We start from the raw sequence: 19,190 nt of genomic DNA on the forward strand, positions 1-19,190 counted from the left end.
TCTGGGAGTTTCAGAGTGATACACCAATAAAGGCTTCACTTTGCAATCACCACTAGCATTGGCACACATCAACAGAGTAAGCCTGTCTTTCATAGGCTTATGTCCTAGGAGTGCCTTTTCCTCCTGAGTAATGTGCGTCCTGCTTGGCATTTTCTTCCAAAACAGGCCTGTTTTGTCGCAATTAAACACTTGTTCAGGTTTCAGTCCTTCACTGTCTATGTACTCCTTGAATTCCTGCACATATTTTTCAGCCGCTTTGTGGTCCGAACTGGCAGCCTCACCATGCCTTATCACACTATGAATGCCACTACACTTCTTAAATCTCTCAAACCAACCTTTGCTGGCCTTAAATTCACTCACATCACTAGTTGCAGGCATTTTTTTAATTAAATCGTCATGCAACTTCCTAGCCTTTTCACATATGATCGCTTGAGAGATGCTGTCTCCTGCTATCTGTTTCTCGTTTATCCACACCAATAACAGTCTCTCAACATCTTCTATCACTTGCGATCTCAGTTTCGAAAACATAGTTGCACCTTTGGCAAGAACAGCTTCCTTGATTGCCGTTTTCTTGCCCACAATAGTAGCGATGGTTGATTGGGGTTTATTATACAACCTGCCCTGCTCAGAGACACGCACTCCACTTTCATACTTAGCAATGATCTCTTTCTTCATCTCCATAGTAATTCTCACCCTTTTTGCTGTAGGGTTGGCACTAGAAGCTTTCTTGGGGCCCATGGTGACTTATTTTGCAGGTGCAATCACTACAAAGGCTGTGATAATATGAAATGTTCCAGTTGTTGTATGTTTGGAAGCGACCGCAGTGACTGGCTGTCTTGTAAACACTGGCACCCAAGGGACAAGTGAGGTGCACTCAGGCCAAAGTGGAAGCGTATGGTACGGAACAAATAGCGCTGGTCGGGTTTTTAAGCGCTAGTTGAGGCAAAATTTTTGCGTTAAAATGTATCGCTAGTCAGATTTATCGTTAATCGATGCCATCGCTGGTCGCGGGTCCACTGTATATCCTTTGTTTTAGGACATTTTGCTGCCAGTGTATGGTGATCATTACTTTTGCAGTTTAAACACGCTGGTTGTGTTGGAGCAGCAGCGGTACAGGAACTGAAGGTGTGTCCCTCACTACCACATGTAGTGCAGAACTTCTTATCTTTTACTGGACATGCTTTGGTGGTGTGAAGATAAGAATAACAGTTCCAGCAATGTTGGATGTAGTGGTATCTTTCTGCTTCTGTGTAGGTGGGACTGATATCCAGTCTTTCGTCACCTAATCTTTTTGTTATCCTCATAACCTTATTCTTTCCTATATTCACTTTTAATTTTCTTCTTTTACATACCCTACCAAATTCATCCACCAACCTCTGCAACTTCTCTTCAGAATCTCCCAAAAGCACCGTGTCATCAGCAAAGAGCAACCGTGACAGCTCCCACTTTGTGTTTGATTCTTTATCTTTTAACTCCACACCTCTTGCCAAGACCCTAGCATTCACTTCTCTTACAACCCCATATATAAATATATTAAACATCCACGGTGGCATCACACATCCTTGTCTATGGCCTACTTTTACTGGCTTTAGACAAGGCATTATCTTTGTTAATTCTAAGACTTAAGTGCTTATACCTCTTCATGCCACTTTCAGCAACACTAGTATGGCTACTGGCTGTCATGATTGCTTGGCAGATACAAGATATAGTAATTAAAATATAACGGAGAAAGACTGGATACGTATGAATTACAAATGCTTGGATGGGGGGGGGGTGTCGGGTAGTGGTAGGGGCTGGCTCCCCCCCCCCCCCGGCTGCTCCACAACAAGGTGGTTGCTTGAGCAAAAGAGAATTTTTTTTTTTCCTTCCTACAAACTGAACCATGTTAAATTAATTATACAACGTGTTATATAAAATTGTGCAGCAATTCTTCAATGGCGGTCTACTGTATTATTATATTAACGATAGAGCTTCAGTTCCCTAAATTAATAATAATAATAATGATGGTGAAAGTTTTTCTTTTTCGGGCCACCCTGCCTTGGTGGGAATCGGCCAGTGTGATAAAAAAAAAATAAATAATAATTGTAATAATAATAATTATAATAATAATAATGATAGATCTTCAGTTCCATAAATTAATAATAGCAATAATAATAATAATATAATTCTAATAATAATAATGTCATGTATTATTATTATTATTATAATGATATAGCTTCAGTTCCCTAAATTAATAATAATAATAATAATAATTATAATAATGATAGAGCTTCAGTTCCCTAAATTAAAAATAATTATTATAATAATGATAGAGCTTTAGTTCCCTAAATTAATAATAATAATAATAATAATAATAATTATAATAATGATAGAGCTTCAGTTCCCTAAATTAATAATAATAATAATAATGCATAATACGTACGTAATAATAATTCAGATTGCTTCTGCTAGTTGGCACAGCTGGTAAGCAGTAAACATGTTTACATCCCTGTGAGGGCAGTTCTCTTGTGCTTGTTTGCATTTTTTTACAGTCATTTGGCCAAATTTCTTTTTTCTAACCATGGGTCCTAGTGATCTACTGCAGTTAGCCTCAAAAATACTCTGTTTTCTCTTACAGTAAGAACATGGTAAGATACTATAGTCAAATTGGGACAGAAATGGCGACGCTTCTGCCGCTGCCCCTGCCACCATGTTATGGCCTATTTTATTCATTCTAGAGTATATATCAAGTTTCTGTGCTAATTATGTTGTTTATTGTGGCCCGGTGGCCTGGTGGCTAAAGCTCCCGCTTCACACACGGAGGGCCCGGGTTCGATTCCCGGCGGGTGGAAACATTTCGACACGTTTCCTTACACCTGTTGTCCTGTTCACCTAGCAGCAAATAGGTACCTGGGTGTTAGTCGACTGGTGTGGGTCGCATCCTGGGGGACAAGATTAAGGACCCCAATGGAAATAAGTTAGACAGTCCTCGATGACGCACTGACTTTCTTGGGTTATCCTGGGTGGCTAACCCTCCGGGGTTAAAAATCCGAACGAAATCTTATCTTATCTTATCTTATGTCATATAAGATGAAGTGTGATAGATAAATAAGCCGTACAGTTGATAATAGCGTCATATTCAAGTATTTCTTCTTGTTTCTCCAGAGTGCAGGAACGAATTAATGGTTTTTCATTTAATTTAAATGAGGAAAATTAATTTGATTTATGAGTAAATTGTGTTACGAGCTAGCTCCTGTAACAGATTAAACTCGTAAGTCAAGGTTCCACTGTATTATTATTATTATTATTATTATTATTATTTTTTTTTTCTCTTAGTTGTTTGTTGGGCTATCTTATTGAAATTTGGGCAATGTATCATGGAAAGATGCTTCTTAACCCTTTGACTGTCGCAAGCCCCTTTCTGAAACTGTCATTCTATGTCGAAAATTTTTTGGAAAAAAAAAAATTATTTTTTCTTATGAAATGATAGAGAATATTTTCCCGATGATATTGACACCAAAAGTACGAAATTTGGTCGAAAACTCATGGAATTACGCTCCTGCGAAGTTAGCTATCTCGGCGAGATATATGCATTGGGCGATTTCGCCGACTTTGAGTCCTATTTTTGGCCAATTCCATTGTTCAGACGACCAAACTCATAGCTATTTCTTTAGAACTGCATTTTTTCTATCAATTTAGTACAAGAAACCGCCCATTTACTGAATGGAACTACCCAATAAAGTGGTCAGAAATTGGCAATTTGGCCAATTTCACTCAAAAAGATGCCAATTTCAAAATAGGGTCCAGAATAAACAATGCAGACATTCTTGGCAATAAAATAACATATCCTCTGTTCATTAGTCACATCTCCAGGTCCCTCTTATATTACTCTTGCTTTCTATTTTGATTTTTTATTCACACAAAAAATAGAAGATTTACTGTTATGCAGACTACTGCATTATTGTAAAAGTGGTATAAATAATATCAATGCACTAGTGAAAAAATATTAGACTCCCCAGTTGATGTGTATTGATGTGTGGTGTGATTTGCTTACTCCTGAACATTGGTAAAAATCGAACATTCCGTAACTTTGAGCTCAATTTCAAGGTCGTTTTCATCGTGAAACTAATCAAAATCATCTCTGTTTCTGTAATATGTTTTCCATTCTATCAAATGAGACCACGAAAACGAGAATATAACCATAAATACTAGGAAAAAACTCAAAGTCGGCGTTTTAATCCAAAAACACAGTCGGAGTTTTTTTTTTCTCATGTACTGTGTGCTGAAGGATTTTTTTTATACAGTGCACACTGACCACACAGACCCATTCTCTCACATGTGGGCCTACCAGCTCTCTCCTGCTTGATTTGAAGCCGCTAGAATTATTGAGTATACAGTGGACCCTCGACCAATGATGGCATCGTGTAACGTTAAATCCGACTAGCAATACATTTTAACGCAAAATTTTTGCCTCGACTAGCGCTAAAAAACTCGACCATCACCATTTGTTCCGTTCGAGATGTGTCCATGTGTGGCCTGCTCAGTGTTTACAAGCCACCCACCGCGGTCGCATCCAAACATACAATCGGAACATTTCATATTATCAAAGCGTTTTTAGTGATTGCACCTGCAAAATAAGTCACCATGGGTCCCAAGAAAACTTCTAGTGCCATCCCTGTGATAAAAAGGGTGAGAATTAGTTTGGAAATTAAGAAAGATTTTGAAGGGTTTGGGGCTAACCCTGAGATGCCTATGCCAGTTGTGGAATCCATTGCACCTACTTCAAAGATTAAGGAAATGTGTGCAAAGTGGGTTGAACTGCAAACCTTTATGGATGAAAATCGCCCTAACACAGCTATTGCAAGCCGTGCTGGTGACTATTACAATAACAATGTTGTGGCCCATTTTAGACAAATCATAAAGGAACGGGAGGTACAGAGCTCTATGGACAGATATGTTGTGCGACAGAGGTCCAGTGACTCAAGCTGGTCCTAGTGGCATCAAAAGAAGAAGGGAAGTAACCCCGGAAAAGGACTTGACACCTCAAGTCCTAATGGAAGGGGATATCCCTTCTAAACACTAACACCATCCACACTCTCCCCTCCCATCCCATCAGTCATCACCAGATCTTCGATAAAGGTAAGTGTCATGTAATTGTACATGTCTTCTTCAGTTTGTGTGTATTAAAATTAATATTTCATGTGGTAAATTTTTTTTTTTGTTCATACTTTGGGGTGTCAGGAACAGATTAATTTGATTTCCATTATTTCTTATGGGGAAAATTAACTTGACTAACGATAATTTCGACTAATGATGAGCTCTCAGGAACGGATTAATATCGTTGGTCGAGGGTCCACTGTATATACGTCTGAAACACTGGTTCGTAAGACATATATATACGACTAAAACAGTCAAAGGGTTAACGTACACCAAAAATGAAAGAAATCAGACCATAAACAACGGAGTTCACTTCTCAGCCATTAACCCTTTCAGGGTCAAGAGGCCCTCTCCGAAACTTGTTCTCAGGGTTGAAAATTTTTCGGAAAAAAAAAATTAATTTTTCTTATGAAAAGATAGAGAATCTTTTCCTGATCATAATGACACCAAAAGTATGAAATTTGATGGAAGACTTGCGGAATTATGCTCTCGCGAAGTTAGCTGTCTCATCGATGTTTATGCATCGGCGATTTTGCCCACTTTGAGCCCTATTTTTGGCCAATTCCAGTGTACTAGTCGACAAAAATCGTAACTATTTCACTAGAACTCCATTTTTTCTATCGAACGAGTACAAGAAACCACCCATTTACCGATTTCAACTATCCAATAAAGTAGTCAGAAATTAGCAATTTTGCTAATTTCACACAAATTTCAAAAGATGCCAGTTTCCAAATAGGGTCCAGAATAAACAAGAAAGACATTCCTGGCACTAAAATAATATTTCCTCTGCTCATTAGTCATGTCCCCAGAACCCCTCTTACATTTCTTTTGCTTTCCACTTTGAATTTTTATTCTCACAAAAAGTAGAAGATTTACTGTTATGCAGACTACTGCATTAGTGTAGAAATAGTATAAATAATATCAGCGCACTTGTGAAAGAATATTAGACTCACCAGTTGATGTGTATTGGATGCGTGGCATGATTTGTTTACCTTTGAGCTTTGGCAAAAATTGAACATTTCTGCTACTTTGACCTCAATTACAAGGTACTTTTCATTGTGAAACCAATCAAAATCGTCTCAATTTCTGTAATATGTCTTCCATTCTATAAAATGAGACCAGGAAAACTAGTATACAACCATAAATACCTTACGAAAATACAGTGCAAAGTTGCTGTTTTAAACCAAAAACACGGTCAAAGTTTTTTTTTTCTCTCATTACGCACTGTGTGCTGCAGGATTTTTTTTTATACTGCGCACACTGACCACATAGACCCATTCTTTCATATGTAGGCCTACCAGCTTTCTCTTGCTAGATTTGAGGGTGCTAGAATTTAGGCGTACTAGTACGTCATTAACCCTGGTGCGTAAGCCGTACTAGTACGTCAGAAACCCTGAAAGGGTTTACCTCCCCATACCGGTATATTTTTATATGGTTTTTATGGTTGTATTCTCGTTTTTTTTGTCTTATTTGATAGAATGGCAGATATACAGTGGAGCCTCAAATATCGAACTTAATCCGTTCCAGGAGTTTGTTCTAAATTCGAAAAGTCTGAAAAGCGAAGCAATATTTCCCATAAGAAATAATGGAAATACAATTAATCTGTTCCAGAAGCCCAAAAATATTCACAAAAAAATACATTTTATAGAGATTAATTATTGTTTTACATACAACAAATATAGTGTTCAATTATGTATTAATAAATATAAATAAACATGTAAAATAACACTTTACTTACCTTTATTGAAGACTGGTGATGGCATCTGGAAGATAGGGAGGAGGAGAGAGTGAGTTGGGATTAGTGTTTGGAAGGAGAATCCCCCTCCATGAGGACTTAAGGTAAAGCCTTAATGCCACGAGGACTAGCTTGAGAGTCACTGGACCCCTGTCTCATAAAATATCTGTCCACAGTTCTCTAATTCTGGTGCCTCTTTAAGATTTCCCTAAAATGGGACATGGTTCTGTCACTGAACTTGTTGCAAAGATGGCTTGTTTCAGCTTGCTTAGGGTGGTACTTCTCCACAAACATTTGGACATCATTCCACTTCTGTATTATTTCCTTCGTCACATCTATGGTGTTTCTCACTCTCTTTACCAAAGGGGTACCACTAGCAAGTTTCTTTGGGCTCATTGTAGCTTATTTCACAGTCCACAAGCACTAAACACAATGAAATAATCATAAAATGTTTGAATGAGAGCGCAGGTTAGTGTTCACTCAAGCATCAACAAAACCAGACTGGCTCACGGCACCTGCATGAGGACATGGACAGAGTGGGCTGCCGGACAGGTCTGGTATGCAGCGGTTCAAAAATAGGGGCGAGTTCGATAATAGGGACAAAGTTGGTTCGAAAAAATGGTTCTATTTTTGAATAGTTCGATAAGCGATACATTCGAAATTTGAGGTTCCACTGTATTACAGAAATAGATATGCTTTTGATTGGTTTCACAATGAAAAGTACCTTGAAATTGAGCTCAAAGTAGTGGAAATGTTTGATTCTTTAGCAGTGTTTAAGAGTAAACAAATGAAGTCACTGTCTAATACAGCAGGGCCCCACTTATATGGCAGGTTAGGTTCCAGGCTACCACCGTAAAGCGGAAATCGCCGTAAAGTGGAACACTTTTTTCCCACTTATAAATGCATATAAATACTAGCTAACAAGTTTACACAAGCATATATTAAGTTAGCAATAGAACTAGGCATTAAAAACAATAAAAAAGTAAAATACACCTATAGTACACTCATTACTTACCTTGAAATATTTGTAGTCTTAATCTAGGGTGAGACGAGTAGTATTTATTTTAAGAAATCAAGTGTGGTATGTATGGTAGCCACCTAGGCTACCATACCAGGCTAACCCACCCACACACAATATTCTATGACATTTAAGCATCCCAGAGTGGTAAAATGCATACACAGCTCACTCATTACTTACCTTAAAATATTTGTACCTTAATGTTGGGTTAGAGGTGAGTAAACGAGATAAAACGAATAAATGAGAGAGAGAGAGAGAGAGAGAGAGAGAGAGAGAGAGAATGAGTACATGAGAGAGGACACTTGCGGAGTTATGTAAACAAACCAGGCGAATGCAAGTTTTGTAAACAAACCAGGTGTACATGTCTGGTTTGTGTACAAGTTACATTGTGTACAAGTTGTCTCTTCTTTGATTCAGTAGAATAAATAGAGGAACACTCCCATTCTCATGTAACACCATTTTTAGAAGAAATGACGCTCTGAGTGAAGGTATACAAAAGGAATAATTTTCTACAGTTACACCCAGCAGCACATTTTCTCTTATGTTGGACTAGAGAAAACATCATTCTTGCCGCCACTCGTACAAGTTGTCTGGCTACCACGTCTCATATTTATATTTATTTATTCTACTCTGGGGTGTATTTATCATCTTTATATGGTATGTATCATGTTTATTATATAATTTTGAAAAAAATATCATTGGTGGATTAATGAAATTGTGTATATTAATGTATTATATGACATTTAATGAGACTCGGTGATTATTATTGAGTATTATTATTATCATTACTAATATGGCTCTCGAGACATAAGACCCTCGTACTGATTTTAATGTGTACGTGCACGCCAGCACAGTGTGTAAGCTTATTTAGGTACAGGTATACATAAGCATAATTATCAGAGTATGTATATATAAAATATGAAATAACTTTAAAAACACTTGAAATTTTGGGGTTTCCAGACATAATGGAGAGACGTAGTGCTTATGGAGCTCACAGAGAATGTAAACAAACCGGGTGGGGTGCGGTGACCATATTAGAAAGTCAGGTGGGGGAGCCATATAGAGAGTTTTGGTCATAATTTGAAATGAACGTATTAGCGGAACGCCATAAATTGAAAAGCCGTAAAGTGGGGCCCTACTGTACGTGTGCGCCTGCCAGTCCAAATTCCAATATGCAGTCATGAATGGGTTAACATTATTTATACAATTATTACAATAATGCAGTAGTCTGCATAACAGTAAATCTTCTATTTTTTGTGTGAATAAAAATTCCAAATGATAAGCAAGAGTAATATAAGAGGGGCCTGGAGCCATGACTAATGAACAGAGAAAATGTTATTTTAGTGCCAGGAATGTCTGCATTGTTTATTCTGGACCCTATTTTGAAATTGGCATTTGTTGAAATTTGTGTGAAATTGGCCAAATTGCCAATTTCTGACCACTTTATTGGGTAGTTGAAATAGGTGAATGGGCAGCTTCTTGTACTCAGTCTACAGAACAGAAGTAAGTAAATAAGTAAGTGTATTCAGGTGTACACAAATATAGTTACATAGATTATCATACATAGCAGTGTATGTATAGAGAACCTAGGATAACCCAGAAAAGTCAGACAAAGTGACTTATTTCCAGTACCTGGCTTTGGCTTGCCATATATGATTTTTGGTATATATATTTTTTTTCTCAGTTGTTTGTTGGGCTATCTTATTGAAACTTGGGCAATGTGTTATGGAAAGATGCTTCTTAACGTACACCAAAAATAAAAAATCAATGAAGATAAATAAGGGAGTTCACTTCTCCGCCATTAGCTGCCTCTTTGAGGTATATTTTCATATGGTTTTTATGGTTGTATTCTCTTTCTTTTGGTCTCATTTGATAGAATGGAAGATATATTGCAGAAATAGATATGATTTTGATTGGTTTCACAATGAAAAGTACCTTGAAATTGTGCTCAGAGTAGCGGAAATGTTCGATTTTTGCCAATGTTCAATGAACTTTCTTGTGTAAGTCAAGTTAGTTAATTTTATTAAGTGTATTCTAACCTAACCACTCTGTAATCTGGCAAACTCAGTAATCCAGCACACTACAGGTCCCAATGATGCCGGATTTGTGATAGTGGACCCGTATCACCATTAAAATATTATTGTTTTTCTTTAAAAACATTATTGTATCACCATTAAAATATTACTGTTTTTCTTTAACCCTTAAACTGTCCAAATGTAGACCTACGTTCACGTTCGTAGCGCTCCGAACGTAGAACTACATTTTTACATTTGAAAGCATATAAAATACATAGATCTATGTTCGGAGTGCTATGCACTTGAACGTAGATCTACATTTGGACAGTTTAAGGGTTAAAAATATTATGTATCACCATTAAAACATTACCATTTTTCAATAAAAGCATTACTCTATCACCACTAAAACATTAGTGCATCACCATTAAACTATTAGTGTATCACCATTCAACCATTAGTGTATCTCCACTAAACCATTACTATATCACTACTGAACTAATACTGTATCACCAGTAAACCATTCCTGTATCACCACTAAACCTCTACTGGATTCATACTAAACTAATACTGTATTTGCACTACATCATTTTGCAGATGATGAAGGTTGCCAAGTGTCCCCATGAAGAACTTTCATACACCAACTGTATCATTGTTAATGAGAACGACTTCCCTCTTAATGTCAAGTAAGTGTTTTGTCACGTTTGCTTCATCATGTATTTCATGGTATGGTGTCAAAGAATGTGACTTGTATCAATGTGACACAATCACCAGTGTCGTTAGCTCTCTTTGGAATCCGACCAACAATTGACTTTGCTAGCTTCATATTTTTGGTGATCTGTCTGATACTCAAATTAACATGTTTTCTAAATGCTACAATACATGCATGCTTCTTAGGTGTAACATCCATTATGAATTTCAAATAAATCATGAATTGAAGGGGAGAATTTGGCAAAGCTACATTCACTCACAGAGCAAGCTTGCAGGAATAGCCTTGCAGAACAACAGCTATTGTAGCACTGATGAGAGTTGCAGGGTAACACCACAGCTGGATGGTTGCCAGAAGATGGTAGTAAACTCTTCTGAAAAGAAAAGAACCCTAACTACCTTAATTAAGCTAGAGACTAAGATGTATTATGAGATATTCACAATATATTTGCACCCTACTATACTATATTAAGATTATTCTCTTAATTCAGAATGAAATTCTAATATAGATTACAATAAGAGTGAAATCAGTTAACTGTATTATTAAAGACTGTGATGAGATAGTATGTAAGACTTTAATGATATTCACCGTAGAGTTAATTAAATGAGAACAGTACAGTGTACATATCTGGTCAGATAGCATTCCTAACAAGATAAATCAGAATAACAATACTTACATTATACAGTATTTAAAGTAGTCAGTAATTCAAAATTAAAATTCTAATAAAAATTCTGATATGACTGAAACTAGTTACATGAAGTGATACTAAATATGATGAGATAATTGTTGTGAGGATCACATTAACAGTGACTACGAAGTGGTTGGCTGATAGGGAACATCTGGAGTCTTCAGGGAAGCAGTTCCAGATTTTAGGTCCTTTTATGTGTATTGAGTTTTTACACAGGTTGAGTCAGACATGGGGGAATATCATAGAGATTTTTGTTTCTATTGATTGCCCTGTATATGTAGTAAGCACAGAAGTATGAGTGAATTTTATGTACTGTATATTAAGTAAGTTTAACATTTTAAAGAGTGGGGGAGTGTTGTCTGGCAGTAGATTGTGTAGACAGGACTTACAACAGGCTCTCTGACCAGTATGCATACCTAAATAATGTATATTAGAGCTGATTTCCTCTATTCTGTTTATTGAAATATACAGTACACTGTTGTATAACCATTTAAAAATATACCAGATATGTTATAAATGGTGCAAATGTGACATTAAAACAGTATCAAAGATGGTTGACACAAACCCACTACCATTATAGTATGCTCCTCATTTAGCGACGAGTTCATTTACTGACATGGTCTTTGAAACGGACTTCCATCATTAACCCTTAAACTGTTCAAATGTAGATCTACGTCCACATGCGGGGGGCTCCGAACGTAGATCTACTTTTTTTTTACATGCTTTCAAATAAGGAAAGTCAAGGTCAGAGCGCTATGCACGTGAACGTAGATCTACATTTGAGCAGTTTAAGAGTTAAGTGAGGAGAGGCTGTATAATGTAAGTAGTTCTGTTTGAGGTATATAATAACAAATTTTGGAAAGGATGCTGACTGATTTGGATACCTTTCTTTATATGCTGAATGTGGGTGTTCAGTTTAAAGTTGCCATCGAGGTAGAGACCTGAGAATTTTCCTTGGTACTTGTATCCCATATCCTCTTCATACCTCCGTCGAACTGCTCGGTGTAATGCCAAATATTATTTATTCTGGAGTATTTAACATGTTTTATGTTATTTATATTGTTTATTATGTCATATTAGATCAATTGTGATAGGCAAATAAGCTGTAGTGTTGATATTAGCATAATAATAAAGCATATTCTCCTGCATCATGAGACTGAGCTCATGGCAACCGACAGTGGCTTCAAAGCCACCTTATCTTTAATGGATAATGTACTGTGTCGGTGCTTTACATAATGAGAAGCATTTCTTTTATTCGTTGGAACCATGGCTAGGGCTAAAAGTAAGGAGGTTATAACAATAAATGGAGAAAAAGAAATTGGAATGACTTACGCAGCAAGTAGCGCCACCAAACAGTACCAGCAGGTTGGTGTGGCGACCCTAGAAATTTGAAATTATGTTAGCCAAAATTAGTGCCGAATAACTGAAGGAACCGAATAACTGATAATAACGAATAATCTTCAACTTGTCGGTTTTTCAAACCATTCATCACACACACAAAGGGGATGTAAATAGTGTGCTGAAAATATCTAGCCTAGACAGGACTCGCAGCAATGGTTTTAAGTTCGAAAAATTCAGATTCAGGAAGGATATAGGAAAGTACTGGTTTGGTAATAGAGTTGTGGATGAGTGGAACAAACTCCCAAGTACCGTTATAGAGGCCAGAACGTTGTGTAGCTTTAAAAATAGGTTGGATAAATACATGAGTAGATGTGGGTGGGTGTGAGTTAGACCGGATTTGTGATGGCGGACCTGTAGTACACTATTATTATACATGTTATTATATGTTTTATTATTATTATTATTATTATTATTATTATTATTATTATTATTATTATTATTATTATTATTATTATTATTATATTATTATACTATTATTATTATACGTATTATTCTTATTCTTCTTATTATTATTACAATATAAATAATTTGGAATTTTTATTCACACAAAAAATAGAAGATTTACTGTTATGCAGACTACTGCATTATTGCAGTAATTGTATAAATAATGTTAATCCATTCATAACTGCATATTGGAATGGAAGTGATGTCATTTGTTTACTCTTTAACATTGGCAAGAATAGAACATTTCTGCTACTTTGAGCTCATTTTCAAGGTAGTTCTCGCCATGAAACCATTCAAAATCATATCTATTTCTGTAATATATTTTCCATTCTATCAAATGAGACCAAAAAAGTGAGAATACAAGCATAAAAACCATACGAAAATACCACTAAGGGGTGGCTAATTGATGAGAAGTGAACTCCATTATTTATGGTCCGATTTCTTTCATTTTTGGTGTCCGTTAAGAAGCATCTTTCCGTCATACATTGCCCAAGTTTCAACAAAATAGCCCAACAAACAAATGAGATCCAATTCTCTAGATCAAGAGCAAGAGCCCCTCGCCTGTGTCAAGGAACCTCCTTTGAGGCCCGCTCGCTTGTGGAATTTTCGCTCACGTATGGAAGCAAAAAATCAACCGATCGACTGCTCGTATTTGGAAAAACTCGCACATGGATGCGCTCGCAAATGGAGGTTTCACTGTAAATTAAAATAAACAGAATAGAGGATATCATCTCTACTATGCATTATTTAGGTATAAATACTGGTCAGAGAGCCTGTCATAAGTCCGAGGCGTCAGTAAACGAGTACGTTTCTAGGTGAGGAGAGGCTGTACTATGGTGACACTCTTTTTAGCTGTGGCACTGGTGTGAGGATTTACTAAAGGAAATGCTCTTTGTAGTGTGTACTGGGTTTACTGTTGTGTATATTGCATTCACTGGCAATTGCTTTTTTTTTTCTTTATTTCCATGACCTGTACATTCTTTTAATACTAGTTCTACAAGATTTGTTCACCCTTTCGTGTTTCCATTGTATTGTACTCCTGGTATCACTATACATATGTAGGACTAGCTGTAAGTATAAATTTTTAAACAACTGTCTCACATGGTAGGAGCCTGGTGACCCCTGGCAACTGAATACACAACTGGTATCCACTAGGCCTATTTCAAGAGAATACACTCTTATTTACCACAGCACTTATTTTGGTATCTTATCTGTACACTGTGTACTACAGTGGACCCCCGGTTAACGATTTTAATCCGTGCAAGAGGGGTAATTGTTATGCGAAATAATCGTTATGTGAATGAATTTTCCCCATAAGAAATAATGGAAATAAAATTAATCCGTGCAAGACACCCAAAAGTATGAAAAAAAATTTTTTTTACCACATGAAATATTAATTTTAATACACACAAACTGAAAAAGGCATGCACACTTACATGACACTTACTTTTATTGAAGATCTGGTGATGATTGATGGGATGGGAGGAGGGGAGAGCATTATCTTCTTACTGTTTAGAAGGGGAATCCCCTTCCATTACGACTTGAGGTAGCAAGTCCTTTTCCGGGGTTACTTCCCTTCTTCTTTTAATGCCACTAGGACCAGCTTGAGAGTCACTGGACCTCTGTCGCACAACAAATCTGTCCATAGAGCTCTGTACCTCCCGTTCCTTTACGATTTGTCTAAAATGGGCCACAACACATTGAAATAGTCACCAGCACGGCTTGCAACAGCTGTGTCAGGGTGATTTTCATCCTAAAGGTTTGCAGTTCAACCCACTGTGCACACATTTCCTTAATCTTTGAAGTAGGCACAATGGATTCCACAACTGGCATAGGCTTCTCAGGGTTAGCCCCAAACCCTTCAAAATCTTTCTTAATTTCCATACTAATTCTCACCCTTTTTACCACAGGGTTGGCACTAGAAGCTTTCTTGGGGCCCATGGTCACTTATTTTCCAGAAACAGCACCGAAAACACTGTAATAATACGAAATATTCCGAGTGTATGCTTGGATGTTACCGCGGAGGCTGGCTGGTAAACAATGGGACGGGCGGCACATGTGAGGCTGGCTGAGGGCACATTGGACGCGTCTCGGACGAAAATCGGTGAGCGGGTTTTTAATCGGTATGCGCGGCAAAAATTTTGCGATAAAAGTAAGCGGTATGCGGAAAAATCGCTATGTGATGCCATCGTTATGCGGGGGTCCACTGTACTGTGATATACACTGAATCACTATGTATGATGCTCTATTTTCATGGAGGCTTTCTTTTCTCTTGCAGAGATCATACTAAGTTAATGTTTTCACACTGCACTTTAGGCTTATAGTTGACCTTGTGTAAGAATGGCACCACTACTATCTTACGCGCACACTTCTTTCCTTGTTTCTGGCTCAGTGTGTACTATTTTATTTCTAGATTACTTCCAAGCATTTGAGAGATATAATTTATAAGTTCACTTACATAATTTTGCACTTCTGGCATGGGAAAAAGGCCATGATAATCCACGAAAAACGGAGGAGCACATGGAGGAGTGACGGAATGATTAGTGAAGCTTGGTTACCTGACTTATTTTTCAGTGAAGTTATTTTCAAGGAGACCACTGTAGGCTAAATTGGAGTCAGATAGAGGGAGTTTGGAATACTTCCAGCAAGGTAGTCACTCTCATGAGCATTGTTACTTGCGATTTTGCTAGCTAGACTTGATCCTATAGTAGAGAAGAATTCATTTAACATATTGGCTGTTTCAGCAGGCTGGACATAAGGTTCATTGGGTTTAGTTAGGACAATATCTCTAGTTTTGGTCAGTTTCTGAGAGCCCAGGATTTGAGATTGTATGATCCAGGTTGTCTTCATGTTTACCTTTTATTTAATTGAACCTGCTAGCATAATATAGTTGTTTAGACTTCCTTATTAATGTGTAAGTACTGATGCATAGCTTTAGGTTTGTTCTTGAGTTACTAATCTCAGTCTCTACTGTTTTTCATTATGTTTTTTTGATCACTGGACCCAAGGATGCTATTTGTTAGTCACAGGCTATTTAGTCTCTTTGCTGTGATCTTACTTTTAATAGGAGAATGCCTGTTATAGAGGTTTTGTATTTTTTGTAGAAAAATATTGACCCATTCATCAATGTTCCTTTCATTAGTAAACATTCTATGCCAATCAATGTAACTTACTGCTGTAGTGAAGTTATTTAATGATGCTTCATCATGGAGATGAAATGAAATCTTACTAGTATCAAGTGTTAACTTAAATATGTTGGTTTCATGAAGATGGGGTAGTAATCCTAACTTCGTGTTTAGTGTCTGATTATCCCTGCTTTGAGGGGAGCTGTTATATTAGTCCAGGTGTGGTCAAGTGTGGATGCATTTGTCATAGCTGGAATAAGCAAGGAATTATACACGCTATTAAGAAATTCATCTTGAACAAGGTTAATGTTGAAGACACCAGCAAGTATTAGATAATGATTGTTTAATCATTTATTGGTTATTAGGTTCTTTAATTTGTTACTGAAGGTTGGAATATTAGTATGAGGTAGCCTGTAGACTGCTCCAACTGTACTATTTTTTTTTATTTTTGGTTGCAAAGTTAGCAAATATATATTCAGCATATTCATCACTGATACATGTAGAGTTACTGCATGTTAGTTCATTATAGTAGTAGATGGCATCTCTTCCACTGTTGGATTAGGTATGCAGTTGTGAATGTCTGTGTAACCAGGTATGGTAAAGATGTGTGCTGTGTAATGTTTAACCCTTTGACTGTCACAAGACCCTTTCTGAAACTTTCTTATGAAATGATAGAGAATCTTTTCCTGATGGTAATGACACCAAAAGTACGAAATTTGGTTGAAAACTCACAGACTTATGCTCCTGCGAAGTTAGTGGTCTCGGCGACATATACGCATCGGCGATTTCGCCGACTTTGAGCCCTGTTTTTGGCCAATTCCGTTGTTCCAGTTGACCAAACTCATAGCTATTTCTTTAGAACTCTATTTTTTCTATCAATTGAATACAAGAAACCGCCCATTTACCGATTTGAACTACACAATAAAGTGGTCAGAAATTGGCAATTTGGCCAATTTCATGCAAATTAAAAAAGATGCCAGTTTCAAAATAGGGTCCAGAATAAACAATGTAGACATTCTTGGCACTAAAATAACATATCCTCTGTTCATTAGTCACATCTTTAGGCCCCTCTTATATTACTATTGCTTTCTATTTTGATTTTTTATTCGTACAAAAAATACAAAATTTACTGTTATGCAGACTACTGCATTATTGTAAAAATGGTATAAATAATATCAGTGCACCAGTGAAAGAATATTAGACTCCCCAGTTGACGTGTATTGGATGTGTGGTGTGATTTGCTTACTCCTGAACATTGGTAAGAATCGAACATTTCCGTTATTTTGAGCTCAATTTCAAGGTCGTTTTCATCGTGAAACTAATCAAAATCATCTCTGTTTCTGCAATATGTTTTCCATTTTATCACGTGAGACCATGAAAACGAGAATACAACGATAAATACTATACAAAAATGCACCTCAAAGTCGGCATTTTATTTAAAAAAAACAGTCTTTTTTTTTTCTCATTATGCACTGCGTGCTGCAGGATTTTTTTATGTGGTGCACACTGACCACACAGGCCCATTCTCTCACATGTGGGCCCACCAGCTTTCTCCTGCTTGATTTGAAGCCGCTAGAGTTACTGAGTATATATTCGTCCAAAACACTGACTCGTGAGACGTATATATACGACCAAAACAGTCAAAGGGTTAAGCCAGGTTTCAGCAAAAATGATAAGAAATTTTAGCATTTATAGAATCTAGGAGTGCTGGGAGGTCATCATAGTTTTCACTTGGGGATCTAACATTGTAACTGAATATTAATGTGTTGTTGAAGTTGTTGAATTTGCTGAGAACAGCATTTGCTTGACTTGCTGTGTTAGAAGAGTATTGATTACCATTGCCATATGATGGGAATGAGAATTTTTATAGAATTTTTTCATATACCAAATGTATTGTATACATAAATGTAGTGGTAATTATGAGTAGAATGTATGTTTTGTTTTTTCCAGGTATGTATTAATTATTGTGGATTATAGCAAGAAGTACATCTATACAGTCAAACATGATCGCTCCATTAAGCCTGGATACATTGGGTTTAATGCCATTCACAGGAAGCAGGCGGTGCTGTCCTTGGACCAGGAGGTAAGATGAAAGCTTCATCATTAATGGAATTCAATATTAACAAGTTGACATGCAGCACTCAGATGCCTTTACTGGCGATGCATTTCAGGCTTTTTCAGCTGAATTCAGTGGTGACTTTTATAATGGTGATAATGGCAGTCTCCAGTATGATAATCATCTCTATATTTGACTGAAGAAGTCTGCTGCACAAACAAAACATTGTATCAATAAAGCAACCCATCTTTCTAATAACTATTTCACTTTTTCACATAGGAATTGCAGCATATTTCTAAGTTAGGTTAAGTTAGATCACACTGGAAAATCTATTAATATAAAAGACAATAAAACAGTCTACCCCACAAACAGAAAATAGGCAGCTTCTGTATACAGCTAATGCACAATAGTCATATTTCAACTGTTCAAGGCTCCATCAATAACTACCCATTTGACTGTTTTTACAACAGTGCCATAATGGCTGCAGTTAAGAGGATGGGCAGCAATAAAGAAACCCAAGTGTTGTGTATGTGTTTCATTTATAAATAATAATAATAATAATAATAATCTTTATTTCTACAAGTACATGTACAAGGTATACAGGCCTAGCTAACATCAGTGACATACTGTTATATATGTGGAAAGCCTCCCTTGTTATGCAGGGCATTTCGGGTAAATTAGGTCAATTTCGTCTCCAGGATGTGACCCACACCAGTCAACTAACATCCATAAAACAAACAAAAACAAACAAACATATAAATTTTATTTCTTTGTAAGAGTACATTGAGATTATGAAATTACAATGATGAGGTACAGTGCAAAGAGCCACTATCATGCCTAGGCATTATGGGCAGACTTAATTTAAT

The 19,190-nt window shown here is 36.8% G+C and overlaps 1 protein-coding gene across 6 annotated transcripts in view; it reads left to right on the forward strand.

Annotated features, from left to right (window-relative positions):
* LOC128688066 (vesicle-fusing ATPase 1-like) overlaps positions 1-19,190 on the forward strand; it is a 273,716-nt gene that overhangs the window by 19,211 nt on the left and 235,315 nt on the right. For all 6 annotated transcript variants that reach the window (XM_053775780.2, XM_070083811.1, XM_070083813.1 and 3 more), the window contains exons 2-3: positions 10,499-10,587; positions 18,219-18,351. In XM_053775780.2, the coding sequence (XP_053631755.2) occupies positions 10,499-10,587; positions 18,219-18,351 (222 nt within the window). The remainder of the gene's footprint in view (positions 1-10,498; positions 10,588-18,218; positions 18,352-19,190) is intronic.

This window comes from Cherax quadricarinatus, chromosome 10 (genome assembly GCF_038502225.1).
Source record: "Cherax quadricarinatus isolate ZL_2023a chromosome 10, ASM3850222v1, whole genome shotgun sequence".
NCBI lineage: Eukaryota > Metazoa > Arthropoda > Malacostraca > Decapoda > Parastacidae > Cherax > Cherax quadricarinatus.